Source organism: Sebastes fasciatus, chromosome 5 (genome assembly GCF_043250625.1).
Source record: "Sebastes fasciatus isolate fSebFas1 chromosome 5, fSebFas1.pri, whole genome shotgun sequence".
Classification (NCBI taxonomy): domain Eukaryota; kingdom Metazoa; phylum Chordata; class Actinopteri; order Perciformes; family Sebastidae; genus Sebastes; species Sebastes fasciatus.
In genome coordinates this window covers 36,112,609-36,131,326 of record NC_133799.1, presented here as the reverse complement: position 1 = coordinate 36,131,326, position 18,718 = coordinate 36,112,609, and the positions used below count along the sequence as shown (strand labels likewise).

Genomic DNA, 18,718 nt, shown 5'->3' with positions numbered 1-18,718 from the left:
TTGTCTTTGACTCCTCCAATCCAGCAAATCAAAATGATTTTGCTTTACTGACAAACTACTGCATAACTCAACTTGACACCTTTAAAGTGAACGGGCTGTTACTGAATCACTTTGTGTCACTGACCCAATCAGAAGCTTTTAGCAGTTGAGCTCCTAACTGGTGCCTGAGAGCACCGTTCCACCGTACATTACTTCCTCTTTACAGCAGCAGTGGGTAGAATTGGAGCAAATATGATAAAAAAAAAGATTATAAGATAATATGAATTATTATAAAACAGTGACTACATCCTGACAGTAGTGCATGAGACAGGTAATCTGTGTCCTCCGTTGTCCTCTGGTGCTCCTAATGGCATCTGTAAGATTTCACAGACCGGAGGAAAACAACCAATCAGAGCCGAGCTGGAGCCTTGCCGTCTCTGAGCAGCTGTCAATCACTCACGAACTCCGACAAACGGTCAAACTAGGCAGCGCTGATCAAATATGAATCATTATTCTCATTCAGTCTTGTGAAAGGCTCATTGCATGGGAGGAATATGGTCTCAAAAAAGTACAAAATGCAAGTCTCCTTCAAAGATAATCCGAGGCACACAATCATGAATCATTATTCTGTTACTGTAATCTCTATTTCTCTCTTCAGATGTTCTCAGAAACTGGCCGCCATGTTGAGATCACTTGAGGAAATACCAAGCACCGCCCAGCAGCCGGAGCAAACATTCTCATTTTACAGCTAAACAGTGCACTACAAGATGACTCTGAGAACATCTGATTAATATTTGATCAGCGCTGCCTAGTTTGACCGCTTGATCGGACTTCACAAGTGATTGATAGCTGCCTCCGTTGAATGAACAGCCAATAGGAACGCTCTCTCTCTGAAATGACCTGTGATTGGTCAAAGTCTCCTGTCACAGGCTAGATTTTCTAAAGCCTGAAAACAGAGCCATGAGGAGGAGCAGAAGTCTAGTTTTCTCTCAGAACACTTGAATTACAATATGCTGAAAGGTTATTATGGGATGTTTGCTCAATGAAGCAAAAAACATTCCGCCTACTGCAGGTTTAAAAGCTCATGAAAAGACATTCAGAAAACCACAGAAACAAACAAGGTGATAACAGTCGCACTGTGTCTGCTGAGCTGTTAACCCTATATGAACGGTGCTTGTATAGACGTCGTTTTTTTACTGAACTGACTGAAGCAGCTTGATTTAACAACATAATCATCATGAGTCATCTCACAAAACTATATAATGAAAAACAACGTGGACTTATGTCTCCATTTGTTTTTTCGGTTCTTTTGTTTCTGTAACATCAAACAAGATGTTGGGGGAAAAAAACTACCCTGATAACAACCAAGTAGTGCTGGATCCCTTTTCACACATCTGGTTTGCAGTCCCGTTGTTTTTAGAGCAATATGACGGAGCTTCATCTGGCTGTGAAGGAGTGCTGACCAATGACAGCAGAGACACTTCAATGACCAACATGAATCAAGGTTTAGCCCCAGTCTAAACTTTCCTCCCTTGCTCCATCAGACGTTTTCATTTTAAAGATAAAGATCAGGAAGGCTCAAAATAAATAAAAAGCAACATCCACAATAATCTGAAAGTGACGAGAACATGATGAAGTCAGTAGATCTGAGGGAGGGAGGTGGGGGGGTGTGGGGGAGGGGAAGAGACAGAGATAATCTTTATCTGATTCATGAGATTCTCTAATTTGAACTGAATAACAATCAGAAAGAGAGAGATGATTCTATCTGTGATGAACAACCAGGTTCTGATAGCAGAACACCGGACTATGTGAGACACTCCTGAGAAGTGATGATTGGGTTCATCGTTATTTATAAGGACCGGAGTTCTCACAAAACCTACATGTAATACAAAAGAAAAACTTTAATCTCAACCACATTTGGTTATATTTATCCATTAATGCATTTACTGATGCAATTCATTAATAATGGGTTATTTTCAATGTTCTGTCCTGTGTCTTTCAGTTTTGGACTTAGTAGTTGGATTTCTGTTCATTTGATCTTTTTCTGCAGGATGGAATCACATCTTAAAGTAATGAAAGCAAAACTGATCAGAAGAGGTTTGACTGAGATAATTTACCATGCACATAATCTAACATATCCACAATAACATTATACATTTCAGTTTGATATTGATGAGTTTGCCGTACATCTCCCTTCTTCTTTGGGCTTGTCCTTTATTAAGAAAATGCCATTGGTGGGCTCAAAGCTGCAGTAGGCGGAATGTTTTTAGCATCATTGGGCAACAATCCCATAATAACCTTTCAGCATATTGAAATTCAAGTGTTCTGAGAGAAAACTAGACTTCTGCTCCTCCTCATGGCTCTGTTTTGAGCCTTTAGAACATCTAGCCCTTGACGGGAGACTGGCCAATCACAGGTCATTTCATTGAGAGAGCGTTCCTATTGGCTGTTCATTCAACGGAGGCAGCTGTCAATCACTCGCAAACTCCGACCAAACGGTCAAACTAGGCAGCGCTGATCAAATATGAATCAATATTCTGTTACTGTAATGCCTATATCTCCCCTCAGATGTTTTCAGAATCATCTTGTAGTGCACGGTTTAGCTGTAAAATGAGAACGTTTGCTCCGGCTGGTGGGCGGTGCTTGGTATTTCCTCAACCAATCTCTGTTATCTATCTCATCTTATGTCTCTCTCAACTTCGTGCCGATGATTGTGATGACGACAATATCTCCTCAGTGTTTGTTATATCAGTATCCCACAGAGGCCCACCGTCGACATCTTTCCACTGGGACTTCCCCAGTGGAAAGAAAATCTGGTGAGCCGTCTCAGGGTGTAGGGTCGCATGGAGACAGCTCATCCCAGCATGCCGGTTTTATTGGTCCCTCAGCACCTTAAATGTCTGGATGAGGAGAAACCACAGCTCAGCAGCCACCAGCCACTTGCTCCCCCTCAGAAGAGGTGAGGTGTTACAACGCGATGGTGAGAAAGAGAGAGTGTGAAATTTATCTCAGCGCTCCATCGTGAAGGACATCCCAATTCCTAAAATGCATCTCGAGGAGCGAGGAGGCTTGCCGGAGGAACCATAAGCGAGGATACGCCGGTGTATCCTTTGCAGAAGTCTTTTACCGACCGACACGCCCCCTTATTGGATATCAGTTATTGATTGGACACTGCGCCGATCGGACTGATCTGTGAACGTCACTGGAGTTTCATACCGGAATGAAGACAGATCACAGATTAAAAGTTTTATAGTTTAGTTGTCTTCTGATTCACCATCTAGTTTAAATCTGTGTTAACTGTAGGTGTGAACAACAAACGGACCATGTTGATGGTGAAGTGTTCCAGCAGTAGAAGGACCTGCAGTACCTCTGCTTCACACACCACAGCTGAAACAGCTTTATAAGACATGACAATAGACAGACCTCCAATAACTTTCTTCATTTATTAGAAAGAGTTTTCTTTTGATGATCTGTTATTTCCCCCCTTAACTTTGATTAATGATCCAGTTAAAGTCAGAGAGAGAAGGAGAGTCTGTCTTTTACACCTTTTACATCATTTATTCTCATTTCCATTCAGTCACATGTGAGGCTGATAAGCACATCACCCCCACCCTCATCCACCTCCACTGGCTCCCGGTCAAGTCCCGCATCACCTACAAAATCCTCCTCCTCACCTACAAATCCCTCAACGCCCTGGCTCCTCAGTACCTATCTGACCTCCTCCACCCTTACACACAGCCCCGGAACCTTAGATCCTCAGGCACGGGTCAGCTCTCCGTCCCTCACACAAGAATGAGAACTTTTGAGGACAGAGCCTTCAGTGTGACAGCCCCCACACTTTGGAACTCTCTCCCCATAGAGCTCCGCAACGCACCATCTCTGGACACCTTCAAAAGACTCCTCAAAACCCACCTCTTCACCAAGGCCTATGGCCTCTAGCTACTGTTACATTTGTTGTATTTATTTATGTCTTTGTTAAGCGTCCTTGGGTTTCATGAAAGGCGCTATATAAATCCAAGATATTATTATTATTATTATTATTATTATAATTCCTGAACGTCAGGTTTGATATGAGTTATATCATTTACATTTTCCCTGAAACATTCAGCCTAATACATAACTTCTACTGTCAGAATATCAATAAATACAGACCCTAATATTGAATAAATAATATAAAGATATTGTGGCAGTAGAGATGGTTCCTGAGTCTCTAAGCAGGACTCAGTCCACAGTAGAAATACAGACTGCAGCTGTTATTCATGTGCAGGTGTTTGTTAAACAGGTAACAGGCTACAGAGAGAAAACACTACTGCTCTGACACTGATAATAACTGCGTGTCTTTATTAGTATTAGATCAGTTCAGACATAAACAGCTGTTAAAGCCACTGACAGCTGATCCAGCTGTGATCAGCTGCTGCTGTCATCAGAAACAGACGTCGCTTCATGTGACGCTTCAGAGGAAACGACGTCTCGTGTCTCTAAATACGTATTTCCTCGTTTCCTGCCTCTCCAGTCCAGCTTTTGCTGCGGGGCCGCAGGGGTCTAACGTTACCTGGCGGCACTACCTGGCGGCGCTACCTGGCGCTGCTACCTGGCGCCGCCGCTGCGATGCCAAGAAGCACAATCGGCGCTTGGTTACCATTCCCACTTTGGTAGAGAATGACCTACGCTACTGGGGGTCCCCACAACACCTGTTGAAGGGAATGCCGCTGGGACCAGTGACCTCCTACGTCCCAGTGTTGATGGATGGGGTCCCTGACGCGGAGACCTGTCTGGGGAGAGCCGTAGGTGGTGTGCATTCATCACTTTCATGCAGAACATGAGCAGCTCTCAGTGTTATTTTATTCCTTGCAATTTGTCATCGCTTACACACAGAGAGAGAGAGAGAGAGAGAGCGAGAGAGAAACAACAGGAGACAATAACCTGTCATTACATTAATTAGGTCCCTTACCCTATAGACTGCTCTGTAAGAGACAGAGTAGAGTATAAGCGAGGCCCATATTTTACTGCTTGGCAAACACACGCGACAATCAGCGTACATGAAGCTCTGGCTGCAGTTCAAAGACTCAGTTAGCGAAGGCTCATATTTGTGTGTGTGCCAGATTTTGTGTTGCATGCAATCTAAGCAGTGTGTGTTTGTAATGGCAGCAGGCGCCTCTGTCCCAGCCATCAAACAGGCTGTCAGGTCTGACAGGAGAGGCACACACACCAGAACAGAAAGAACATCAGACGAGCAATTAATGCAATTACACACGAGGGAGGAATAATACTTCCCACATGACATCTAATGCCTCTGAGTGCATGAGTGTGTGTACCTCTGTGTGTGTGTGTGCATACACACAGAAAGACAGTAGTATATGACTGTAGCTTAGATTTGTGAGTACATTAGATGCATGTACCAGCATATCGCTGCTGTCAGGTGAAAGCATTGTATCTTAATCATTTCAATGTTTTACGACATGAGAAAAAACGCCTTGTTCGAGCACGAGGACAGTCAGTGATCCAAATGGTTTAAAGTTTGTCTCAGCATGAGCTAACTTTTTGTATCACATTTTCAGACATGTTTAAATGAAATGAATGAGCAATAAACATCAAAATCATTTGGATAATAAAACCCTGTTAAAATGTGCAGTTATGCCTCATGCAGGATTCACGAGATAGTTAACATTATGCAGCATGCTTTCATGCATGTGAGTGTGCAGGTGCAGTCAGAATTTTCAACTATCAGAACATGCGATGGAAGATTTGTCACAGTAAGCTTACCTGAAAGAGATGGAAAATTAATTTCAGCCTTCGATGCAGTCTGAGACCGAACCTGAGCTCAGTGTAAAACAGAATCTACAGTGATACTCCTGAGTGCAAAGCGATAGTTTTCGAGTAGTTCTCTAGTGTCCTCTAACCTTGTTTCTGGATCTTGACTTTGACTCTGCCTAGTGTTTTTTGGTACCATTTCCTGACTTTTTGGACAGTCAACTGTGTTCTTGCTAAGTAAAGACTCTTAAGGCCCAGACACACCAACCCGACATCAAAGAACCATCAGTGACAAAGGCCAATCGTTGAGTCGCCTCATGTTGCCTTTGTCTCGGCCAAACTTGACTTAACTTGTTGGCTTGCTTTACTCACTTTTGTTTCTCTTCTCGTGCACTGATTCGCCTAAGCGGAACAGGCAATCAGTGATTTATCTCACCGACGAGCTCCGCCGCAGATTCAACATGCTGAATCAGCCGAAAAAACTCAGACACGGGCAGACTAGAGCCGATGGTGCGGGACACACCGCAAAAAAACGTCCCCAAACCCGCCAGCGGCCGACTGTCAGCTTGGTGTGTCACGGCCTTTAACTGTACTCTTTGTCTTTGAGTCGTGCTTTTGAGTCCGTTTCCTGCTGTTTGCCAGGGTTGCATGATAGTTGCATGTGCATGTGTGGACGGATTATTCAACCCCCTATCCATTAGTATCTGGTAGAGCTTTTGCTGCAATAAAAGCTTCAAGTCCTTTGGGGTAAGTGATCGGACTGAGATCTGGACTTTGACTTGGCTATTGTAGAACATTCACCTTTTTGTTGTTTAACCATTCCTGTGTTGCTTTGGTTTTGTGCTTGGGATCATTGTCCTGCTGAAAGGTGAACTGCTTCAGTTTTTTAGTGGACTGAAGCAGGTTCTCTTGCAGTATTATTTTTACTCCATCCATTCTTCTTTCAATACTAACCAGATGCCCAGTTCCTGCTGAGGAAAAGCATGGTGTTTGTTGAAGCATGAGCAGTAGTATTGCTATCTTTGTGAAGAACAATTTCATGGTACACTCTCAAAAGAGATTCCAAATGGATTCTTCCTGAAGGGCTGAAGTTCTACCAAGTACCATTTGCTTCTGAAGAACCCTTTTTTTGAAGAAAGGGTTTTTCAAGCATTCTTTGTAAGACTAAGGGTTCCAGTAAGAACCATTTTTATCCAAAGAACCCTTTTTGGAAGAAACAGCTCTTCAAATATTTTTGAAAGCCTGACTGTTAAAAGGGAACATCTACAACCCAGACCACACCTCTCTAAAACTGATTGTGAACGATGTACCAAGGTGCGTTGCACCACATCAGCCCTGGTCCTTTAAGGCCCTTTTAGACAGAACAACACTGCACTCTGAAACCCATTATTTCCAGTGGCTTGCACCGCATTACGACAGTGCTGTGCGCCTTTAGGGTTCTAGATAAAACCATTAGAATATAAAAGGGGTTCTTGTTAGCACCCTGAGAAGGTGGAAAGGTTCTGGATACAGCCTCCAGAGAGGGTTCTGAAACCATTACACACAATAGAAGGGTTCTCTGTAGAACCTCTCATAGGAGGTTCTGGGTGGAACCTTTCTCAAATGGTTCTAGATTTAACCCTTTATGTTGGGTTCTAGGTAGAAACCTCTCCAGGTGGAACCTTTATAAAAGGATCCAGCAGGAACTAAAAGGGTTCTCCTATGAGGACAAGACAAAGAACCCTATATGGTTTTAGTAAGGTGTCTGTTAATGTTCAAGAACTTTAACATGGAGGCCGATTGGGAAAGTGTAGCTTGCTCTCTGTATGTGTGATTGTTTGAGTGCTACAGGAATGAGTCCTAAACCCGGATATGAGTTAGCATTTTAGTACTTCTGGTTCCCTCGTCTGGAAATCAATGGGTTATTTGAATGGGTTTTTAGTTAGATGCCTGAAATAAGGTCTGTTGTTAAGACAAGCTGAAGAGATTTTAACGTATTGTTATACAATATAAAATACATCAATAAATTCCCCACTCGAAGCCTTTGTGTCTTAAAAAAGGCGGTTGCGAAAGAAGTGGCTAAATGAGACTACTAAACGTCATCACGCCGACTCGTCCTCCTTTACAGCCTTGTTGTGTATACTCGTGCTGTTGCGTCCCATTTAGGTCTCAGAACCTCAGTTCCACCAATCTACCGACTAGTTGAGCCTTAAGCTCCTTTTTTAGCAACTGTTTAGAGACAGAGATCTGGAAGTGATTAGCGATAATTAGCAAGTCATCTTTAAGACAATGATCAAATTGTTCCCAAGTGGGATGAGCAATGAACTGTTCCAGGTTAAACGGAGCCATCATCCAATCAGCAATTAGGTCACCTACAAAGTGACAAATTCACTGTGATTGTCCACAAACAATTTAACAACTACAATTAGCTTGGGAATTGGTTACAATGATCCCGGACGAGCCCCCATTATGTTACGTCCCATTTAGGTCTAGGGGTAAGGGAAGCAACATGACCCGATGGTATCAGGCGTACAGTAGCCGTTTATTGTTAAATGCACAATTAAAATTGATAGAAACAGGCTGCAGGCAATTTACCAACAATTTGCAGCAAACAAAAGCGAACACAAGTGTTGACATAAAATGTAACTTAAATCAATAACTTGATAAAACTACTGCAAAACTAGAAATTAGGATCACAGCTGAGCTAGCAAACAATTAAATATAAACAAAAAATAAAACTCTATTTCAACTGCTCTCAACACTAATAAACAAAACACACGAATGGCAGCCACCTCTTTAACTAGTGCATTACACAGAGGAAAAGCCTATCCAACTAGCACATTACTGTGACCTAACACACTTCTCTCTAGCCCAGTTCCAACCAAATAACAAATGCTTCTATACTACAAAGGTAACCACACACAAAAAAGCAACGAGGTGGACTGATCAAGCATAATCACAGCCACCCGTGTCGTTCATTTCCGGTCCTCTTTTAAATGATTCGGTTCCGCCCCGACCGCGGAGTGGTGGACACAGCGGTGACGTATCGGAGGCAGGACCACAAATGGCGGGAAACTGAGGGCATCCACCTGAGGGCGGTCCGGAGTCGTTGCCCTGAAGGGGATCCCCCAGACGTGACGTCATCTCGGTGCGGAGGGACAGGAGAGCGCACCAAAAGAAAAAGAGCAAAAGGGAGAGCGCAGCACAGCAATATACAACAATAACAACAACGAACGGTCACTCTAACACGCGCTCATGCCACCGTGGTGGAGTTTGTTTATAGCCTAACGTTAGCTTTTACTTCTGGCGATTGCATTCACACTTCAAAAGTCATAAAAGTGGTGTTCATATGTGGAGATTATTTTACAGAACAAAATGTGTAAGAATCAAACATTTTTTTACCAGAGTTTATTTTCTGCAATAATCCAAAACCTAATGGAAAAATCCCTTTGGCTTTTTATCCAGGGAACCAGGGCGATGCTAATTTCCTAGTTGGCCTACAAAAATACGTCAGCCCTGGAGCACTCTATTTAGGAAAGAAATAATGCATGAGCTGAAAAAAGAGCACTTGGTGAGAACGAGCAGTAGTGTTTGGTGGGAAGAAAAGGGACCGAGTTTTGAATTGGAACCTGTCCCAAATACTGAAAGACTTTGTAAAGGAACATGCTTTCAGAATCCCTGAAAACACATTTTTGGTGGTGTATTTTAGATTTACTGCTGAAATTGAAGATGGATTATACTGACATTTTTTCCTTTTCCTTCTAAAATACTAGGACAAGAATTGGAACCATGATTCAATAAGAACCATATTAGCAGAGTTGGAATCTGAATCAATACAATCTAAACATATCCCAGTTCCACTTGGCAGTACTGTAAATAATAAACTAAAGTTCAGGCATCCATGAACAGACATATAAACAAGACAAACTAGGGGAAATTAAAGACAACATACTGTATGTGAACCTCCAAAGCCTGCAAGAAGCCTTATTCAGGCCAAAGAGGTCACATCCAGCCACCATTCAGTGTGGAGCATCTGGAGTCACTGCTAATGAGGAATCTGTTGTTACCTTTCTCCAGTGCTCCCGGGGGCTCGGGACTCCGGTAATGATACGTCCCTACCAGAGACAAATGAGATTCTTTAACAGAACAGGGCTGGACGAAAGCCCTGAGAGCACACTGACACACAGAGCAATAATAAATATCATGGTTGTTGAATCTCTGCTGGACACAGAGCCAAACGCTGGGAGTAATATGAAAGTAACTGAGCACCCACAGTGTGTGTGTGAGTGAGTGAGTGAGTGAGTGAGTGGTGCATGAGTGCAGTGATTACTAAAACAGTCATCATGGTCCAGTTCCAAAACATGAATAACTAGAATCTGTGTTGTGAAATATCTCCCTTTAATGCATTCTTTCTGCTCCCCTCTGCCTCCAAAATACGATCATCTCAGCTCGAGGTGAAGCGGTGCAATAAAACTGATGGTCCAAAATGGGTTTTTAAAACTATGAAAACCTCAGCCATATGTAGATTGGCATTCCTCCTCCATGTTTGTACAGTAAGAGTACTAATCTCTATAAACAGATTTTGCATTCACATGTAGAATCTGTGGACAAGATTTTGGCATCGAAAATATTCTGGTTTCCGTTAAGTAGTCAGAGTAGTATTGACCAATCACGTTCGAGCAGGATTTGGTTGAACGCACGTAACCACCAGCTATCGTCTGACGCAACACATTCTCACTCCTAACTCAATATAACTCAAATACTGCCGCTTAGTCAGCGCCCCTCGGCATCGGAGATCGACACACGGGATACCCCCCTTGCGTTACTTTTGGACGGATCAGGGATGATATGTCAATCAATATACGCTCGATAGTGTCTGTTCAAATTAAACTTCTGTTTTCACAGGAAATTAGGTTTAGGCAACACGACCACTAAGGTAGGCTTAGGAAACGGTCGTGGTTGACGTTAACTTCACTAAATAGCGACTCGCGGAGCTGACGATAACGACGAGTCACGTGACTAAAGACTAATGTGACAAAGTAAGTCAACATTACTTTTTTACATATTATTACGTGCACGCTCGCGCATGTTCCATAGGCGTTTTCATCAGGATGGAGCACGGAGTGGGATCAGAAAGAAGGCGTTATTATAAGGGGGGACATTAGAGGCTGTGACAATCATGACTCATCACATTCACTACTACTTAATCACAGGACTATCCCCCTCATGACACTGACAGTTTGGGAGTCCTGTAGAGAGTTTCCCTCAGAGGAAACGTAATTATTTTTCAACTTTAGTTTTGAACCCGAACAATCTCTATCACATCATGTTGCTCGCTACAGCCACACACCTGTAGGCTATTATAATTAAAAATGTGGCGCTCAGACGACATTTTGTCCAGGATGGAGACACCGGGTGAAAGACTGACGGGAACGAAAGGTCCCTGAGGGAGTTATAGGAGGAGCGAGATGTCTGTTGATGGAACTGTGTAGAATAGTTAATCAAAACAACATGTTTGATGTGCACATAAGCACGGAGGGTTCTGTGTTTCAAAACTACACTTAATGTAACCAGCGGATCTGCCGTGTCCGTGCGTAATTGTGACTTGATAGCACGCAACATACCTCTCTATAGAGACTGCAGCAGTGCGCTGTGCTGGCTCTCTTCTTTCTACTACATAAAAACAGGAAGTAAAGCCTTTGCTTCTTGAAGTCATTTTTATTGTGCAGTGTTTTTACTAATGGTAACGTGCATTTCTCATTACGGAGTTCACTTTTTCAAAACTCTTCACACAGTCAGCACAACAGAAGTCAATGTGGTCTAAACTGTGGATCAGATAGGAATTTGTTTCCTCATTGAGGTGGAAAGTTGATGACCACCAGCCACATGATCAGATGTCCCTCTTGGACACAGTGAATGCTGGATGTCTGGACATATCTGCAGAAGATTACCAGAGATCAGGCATGCAAAAACATTTGTTACCAGGTGTGTTGTGCGAGATAGACAACATGTGATCAGAGGCGCTTTAATATTACTTGAGGCCCCGGGGCTCCGGACGTTTTGGAGGCCCTTCCTTCCCTTCACAATATGTGAGAATAGACAGCGATTGGGTTCATGCGTGTTTAGTGGGCTCCATAGCGACCCCTAATGCGTGGATGGCCTTAGTTTGGACATAGTTGTTCCGATATACACAAAATGTGGTAACCATCATTTCAGACATATTTCACATTGGCTTTTGTTAGCTCCACCCAACCGGAAGTATGACATTTTGAATATTGTGCGTTTTTCATGCATTTTATGTCAACTTTCTCAATCATCGGATTTGTTTCAGATTTGGTTGATATAACTCCGGGTTCATCCCAAGTGTCTTATTTGTCGTTTCATCGCTCCTCGCTTGAACCGGAAGTTGTTCTGGTGCGCCGTCTTGAAGACCGTCCCAAAGCTCTTATTTCTGCACAGAGGAGCGAGGAGGGATCTCTGAGGAGCCATGACCGAGGATACACGAGAGCAGCCTTCACGGAAGTCGTGCAGCTTAAAAGCCGACGTACTCCGCCGACTTCGCCTCCAGTTACATCTGTCAGGCATTTAAACAAGATGGTGGAAAAACAGCACAAATGTAAGTGTCCGGTATTTAATGTTATTTTATTAAATAATGTGACGTTAATAAACGTGTTTACATTTATTTAATCCATAACCCGTTTAGTTATGTCATTGTACAGCATTGTAGAGAAATGATGTGTGACATTGCTTAATGTTTTCCTTTTCTGACATGTATGAAATATGTCACATTTAACAGGGACGGACGGAGGCACAAAAAAAATTAATAAAGCGCAGGTCTGAAAATGACCACCTCTTCACAGGGAAGAGGCATACTGCTCAGAAGGCCTGGGGGGAGTTAACTGTTTTATGTCTGTTTTGACCGTGCTATTTCGCTGCAATTTATGATAATCAATACAATGTCACGCTATCACAACTGTCCACGTGCCTATTAAGTGTGTGCTCCATTTATCATGTATTATACTTATAAGTAATCACACTTAAGCTCTTCCCCTCACTTTGCATGTGAGACTCACAGTTGAATATGATCTGACATTGTCACGTTAACGAGAGATGCCCTTTTATTAATATTGAATAGAACCATCTTGTGTCTGGGATCTGGGATGCAATAAGTTGACATGTTTTGTGCTCAACAGGGAAACCATAAGGCTAATGGGCCATGAGGAAACGGCTCACCTCCACACAGGTGTCTAAAACGTGGGACAACTTAAGCTGGGCATACGCTGTGCCATTTTAGAAACGTTGTTGTGTACTGCCTATTCCGACTAGTAGTAATAGATTGTTTGCGATCTAAAGCCAAAAGCTCATGATTTATGTGCTCACACTGTACGGTCCGATCGTCAGCCACGACCTTAGTGCTCACACTGTACGTGTAAAATAGAAAAAAAAACACGGCCTGTCGGCTCCTTGGGGCCGTTCTGGCTGTTGACAGTTGTCAATAAAGATTGGTTTGAAAGCTCCGGGGCAGGTAAAGTTTGTTTGCTAGCAGCGGTCTGTAAGGGTCCTCGGTCCCCCCTGTACACTGCACGGCAAATGACGTGGCTCAGCATTGTATGTCCAGCTTTAAAGAGAAAGTATAAGATTAAATATTGTATTTCTTATGAGCTCAGTTCATTAAATAAGCATAAACAAAATAAGCATTTGAGACTATTGTTATTTTAGATAATGCATCGCATTGTAGTGTGTTTAGTGTGTCTACATCTAACTCATAAATCCCTTGTTTGACATCTTCCAGGAGCTGTAAAATCCAACAACAACTACAGGGACAGATGAGAGGGGGAGAGGCCACGGCAGCCACTTGGCTGTGGTTATTTCCTGATGCACGAGGCCATCGGGAGGCGGCCCTCTATTGAGGCCTGCTGGACTCGTGTGTCGGGGAAAACCATGAGGCTGTGGCTGACGTGGCCCCCAGTGGCTCATCATCTGGAGCTGGGGCCGCTACTTGTGGCCAGTCATGTGAGGAGGAAGAGGAATCTTCCCACCCTGGCACAAAAAAGCAGCACTTCAGAGCTGGATGATGAGCCATCCACCTCTACCTGTCCCCCCACCCAGAAAACAGCGTGCCACAAAGGGGGGCACTGATGCGTTTCCTTGAAGAGGAGTCCAAAAAGGAGGAAAAGAGCGCTTCCAGACTACCCAAGATAACACAAGAGGAGTTTTAGATTTGTTCGAAGAGAAGTTGGTGTGGAAATAGTAATAGTATTTATATATGTTAGCTGACCAGACGAAGGTCTCTCCATGAATCAATGCTAATCCTAGTGTTGGCTTTTCCTGCCCCAGCCTCCCGACCGCGGCCGGAGGGAACAGGGGAGACACCGGAGTTTTGGTTGGAGACGATAACGTTTCTCTCTGTGGAGCCCCGTCACTTCACAAGACACGGGAAACCTCTGTTGGTCTGGAGGAGCTGCAGCAGTTATTACTGCACAAACGTCCACTGTACATTCACTAGATATTCTCAGAGCTAAACTAACTCTTCTGCAGTGTGGAGTGTGCGCGCATGCACGTGAGTGGAGCGAAAGAGCGAGGACAAACGTGCTGTGTGACTGAAGGCAAGCAGGCAGAGGAGCAGAGTACAGCAGAGACTCCGGCCCTGGAGACCACAGCTACGTCCTCCAACCGCGGCCAACACTGTTTAAAGGTCTCATAGTATGCTCATTTCCAGGTTCATAGATGTATTTTAATGTTGTACCAGAACATGTTTACATGCTGTTGTGTTCAAAAAAAACTTTATTCTTCTCATACTGTCTGCCTCGGGTCTGCCTTCATAAAGTCCTTTCACCCTCTGTCTGAAAAACTCTGATTCAGAGCCTGGTCAGCGTTTCCTGGTCTCTGCTGTCAATCAAACGTCCTCAACACAGCGTTATTTTCTTCCCCGCCCTGGAGCTCGCCCTGCAGCTAGAGAGAGAGCAGGAAAAGAGAGGAGTGACTTCCATCTCGGCGCTACTGCTTTTTACCGTGAAAAATAAACTACTTAAAAGTTTATAAAGCAGAAACTTCACACAGCGCTCGTTCCCGGAGGAATCTGATCCGAAATCGGCGAGAAATTAACAACATCTGCGGCCAAGATTCCCGGTTTTCCCTGACGGTTTTGTTACGGTAAATATGCTATTTTTAGCTCAGTCACGCTCATGTGTCCGCTATATTCTGCTCGCGTTGGGAACGTTGCTTGTTATGATGAATATGTTGAAAACAGGAAGAGCAGCGTTGCTCTTCCTGTTTAAGTAATACAAGTTTCTAAATACACATATTCGTCTTTGGAGTCTGTTTTAGTAAACATGTGTCAGGTAGAACAACTCTTCATTCCTTTAAGTAAAAAATAAATAAATAAAAAGAAGTCAGGTTTTGCGGGATTCGAACTCCAAACTACCAAAAGCACAACTTGTGTGACAGCACTAGGATGATTGCAAGTGAATGTCATATTTATCTCAAACATCATACGCTAAGTAGTCGCTCTGAGACGCAGAAGGCAGCCAGATTAACTTGTGACCACACTGTCTGTGTACTTCAGACCATCTGATTTACAACACAAATAAGTGTTTGTTTATGTTTATGTTGTTGTATTCACGTGGAAATATTGAAGTTTGAAGATCTTGCATCAGCTGCACGATAAAGAAAATGTTTTCAGACCAAAAATGCACTGGATTGAGAATTGACCCAGACAACAACAACACAGAGGTCAAACACTCAAGTTCATTTTATTCTGGAGAGGCCAACAAATTTCACTTGTAGCCAATCAATCTGCACAACATATGACCCTCTCAAGGGGAAATCATACTATTTACACAAAGCAGCCATTTAACACAGGTTCTTTCTAAGATAAAATATATATTTATGTTAGTAGCTATTCAATTTAAAAGTGAAGAATATCACTTAAAACAACCTGTTCATGTTTTCAATTTGTGTGTACTTATGATCCTCAGTTTATTTGTGCTACATACAAACTGAAGACAAACTGTTGCAATTGTTCTTTATGCCGATGTAATTGATTTAAATATGGTCATTGTATCAAATTTTTCTTGTATAATAGCAGAGGGCCGGGGGTCTGGGTGGGAGATGGTGAGCAAGCTATCTGTATCTGTGTATGTTTTCTATGTAATGCTGTTTTGTCTGTATGTGTTTTTTGTATTTGTGTCTATAGGACCCCCTCGAAAGTGAGATGCTACATCTCAAGGTGCTATCCTAGCCTTTCAATAAATTCAGTTATAGAAAACATACACTAGCCTCTAATACAGACCTGGGCATTTTACGGCCCGCGGGCCACATCCGGCCCGTTGGCTGTCCCTGCCTGGCCCGCGTGAGGTCAAGTAAATTAGAACATAAATAAAAAAATAGGCCTATTTATGCTGTGCACGCAATACGGCTGTGTGCTTTTATTTTGAAAAGGTTTTTTTATTTACGTAGTCACGCACATGCGTGACTACGTGACTACGTGACTACGCTAAACAGCTACATGTGATTCTGGTATGCTAAGCTAGCCCTCAACATGTCAGCCCACGGCAGCAAAAGAAAAATCGATACCGAATGCCGCGTTTTCAACAAGACATGGACAGCTAAATATCTATTTACAGAAGTCAAAGGTAAAGCCGTGTGCTTAGTTTGTGGTGTACAGGTCGCCGTGTTCAAGGATTACAATTTGAACCGCCACTATGTGACCAAACACGAGGAGAAATACAAGAACTTGTCTGAACAAGAGCGCGCAAAGGAGTCGGATGCTTTGCTAGCTAAGCTGCAAAACCAACAAGGACTTTTTACTAAATGTTGCACATCCAGAGATGCAGCTGTCAAGACAAGTTATGTCATATCCCACAAAATCGCTAGAAAAAGTAAACCGTTTTCTGACGGGGAGTTCATTAAGGAGTGTCTGCTGGACTCTGCTGCCCTAATATGCCCGGAGAAAAAGGGAGCTTTTGAGAACGTGCCCCTCTCGCGACGGACTGTAACGAGGAGGGTTGAGGACATCGCGGGGAATCTGGAACTTCAGCTGAAGAACAGAGCGGTCAGCTTCGACTATTTTTCCCTGGCTTTGGATGAGAGCTGCGATGTACGTGACACTGCCCAGCTACTCATTTTCATACGTGGGATATCTACGGACTTTAAAATCACGGAGGAGCTGGCAGCCATGCAGTCAATGAAAGGGACAACAACCGGGAGTGATTTATTCACAATGCATGTTTGGACAAGTTGGAACTAAAATGGGACAAGCTGGCAGGTGTGACAACGGATGGTTGTCCAAATCTGACGGGGAAAAATGTTGGACTTTTGAAGAGAATGCAGGATAAAGTGAAAGAAATGAACCCTGAGCAGAAATTGACATTTTTGCATTGTATTATACATCAGGAAGTGTTGTGTAAGTCAGTGTTAAAAATGAACCATGTTGTTGATGTTGTAACTAAAACAGTTAACTTCATCAGGGCAAGAGCATTGAATCACAGAGAGTTTGTTTCACTTTTGGAGGAAAGCGAGACTGAACATTGTGACATAGGCTACCACACAGCTGTCAGGTGGCTCAGCCTGGGCAAAGTACTGAAAAGTTTCTGGGACCTGAGAAAAGAGATTCACGAGTTCTGTGTGAAGAAAGGAAAGGACATTCCACAGCTTACAGATGCAGACTGGATTGCTGACCTTGGTTTTGCTGTAGATGTGACGGCACTAATGAATGAACTAAATGTCAAACTGCAGTGCAGAGGCCTTTTTGTACATGAAATGTACAGCGCAGTGAAGGCTTTCATGAGAAAGTTGCAGCTTCTCTCAAGCCAAATGAAGGACAACATTCTCACCCACTTGCCAACACTGAAGGAAGCCACAAAATCAGCTGATCACCTCGACAAGTACTCATCCATGTTAGAAGCACTGCATGGTGAGTTTTCAAGGCGATTTCAAGACTTTAAAACAGTTGAGAGTGAGATGCACATGGTTTCTTCTCCCTTCACCTGCAGTGTGGAGAATGCACCCAGTGATGTTCAGATGGAACTGATTGACCTGCAGTCTGACACACTTCTGGCAGAGCACTTTAGGTCAGTCTCACTACTGGACTTCTACTCTTCCCTCAAAGAGGAGAACTTTCCACACATGAGGAGGCATGCTCAGAAGATTCTAGTCCTCTTTGGATCTACCTACGTATGTGAACAGACATTCTCAGTGATGAAGTTCAACAAATCCAGATACAGATCCTCTATCACTGATGACCACCTCTCAGCTGTCCTTCGCATATCCACCTCAGACATTCAGCCAGATTTCAATGCACTTGTTCAAGCCCAGAGCAGGCTGGATTTTTCCCACTGAACATGTTAAATCACAAGTCCCTAACCCACCTGCAGGCATGGTATAGAATGCACACTTGACTAAACCACTCCCCCGTAGGTTATATAAGTCTGCCCTCCAGGCCTGAACCCTCCCCTTTCCCTCCAAACAATTCCAGGCAGAACAAAGAGAGAGTGATGTGAGTTTAATGTGGCTTTTGTGCCTTTATAATTTATTTGGTTGAAATGAGATATATATTGTTTGAAAGTTAACAGATTGTTTTGTGTTATGTTAGATACCTGAGTTTAATATGTGAAGGAGAAAAGGCAAATTCCAGATTGTGGATGCATAAAGATGTAAGTTAAAATGAATTGACTTATTAATTGTAATCTGTATTATATTTATGAGATTTATAATATCATCTGTTAATGTCTTTTCTTAATAGAAAAAATCATCCACCAACTGCCATCCAACTTCACACCTTGACTTTAATAAATTGTTGGAACGGCTCCCTGGATCCTGTGTTTAAATGTGCACCACATCAGATGTTTTATGAACCAACACCACCACAAGCAACATAGCTTCTTCAGAGCAAGTAAAATGAACTGTAAAACATTAAAAGCATTTATTGCTTTTTGCATCAAGTTGACAATTGCCTATCTTTAACATACTGTAAAACACCTATTCAGTATTTGGGAAGATTAACATGTTA

General features: G+C 43.0%; 1 protein-coding gene and 1 long non-coding RNA gene across 2 annotated transcripts; both read left to right on the top strand.

The window, feature by feature from the left end:
• The first annotated feature begins 2,843 nt into the window (after positions 1-2,843).
• On the top strand, positions 2,844-18,048 carry LOC141768504 (general transcription factor II-I repeat domain-containing protein 2A-like). Its single transcript, XM_074636833.1, has 4 exons — positions 2,844-2,938; positions 4,493-4,763; positions 16,376-16,807; positions 16,939-18,048. Exons 1-4 carry the CDS (start codon positions 2,844-2,846, stop codon positions 18,046-18,048), a joined length of 1,908 nt encoding a protein of 635 aa, XP_074492934.1.
• A 10-nt stretch (positions 18,049-18,058) lies between these two features.
• LOC141768636 (uncharacterized) lies at positions 18,059-18,362 on the top strand. The gene is made up of 2 exons (XR_012594132.1): positions 18,059-18,205; positions 18,302-18,362. It is a non-coding gene; the product is annotated as an uncharacterized LOC141768636 (long non-coding RNA).
• The last annotated feature ends 356 nt before the right edge of the window (positions 18,363-18,718 follow it).

What these genes read in the sequence shown, in the direction of transcription:
- LOC141768504 (XM_074636833.1), top strand. Translation starts at nt 2,844, where the DNA reads ATGCCGGTTTTATTGGTCCCTCAGCACCTTAAATGTCTGGATGAGGAG. An exon ending in CTTGCTCCCCCTCAGAAGAG is followed by an intron (nt 2,939 to 4,492) that starts GTGAGGTGTTAC and finishes CTGCCTCTCCAG; the next exon opens with TCCAGCTTTTGCTGCGGGGC. An exon ending in CTTTGGATGAGAGCTGCGAT is followed by an intron (nt 16,808 to 16,938) that starts GTACGTGACACT and finishes CACAATGCATGT; the next exon opens with TTGGACAAGTTGGAACTAAA.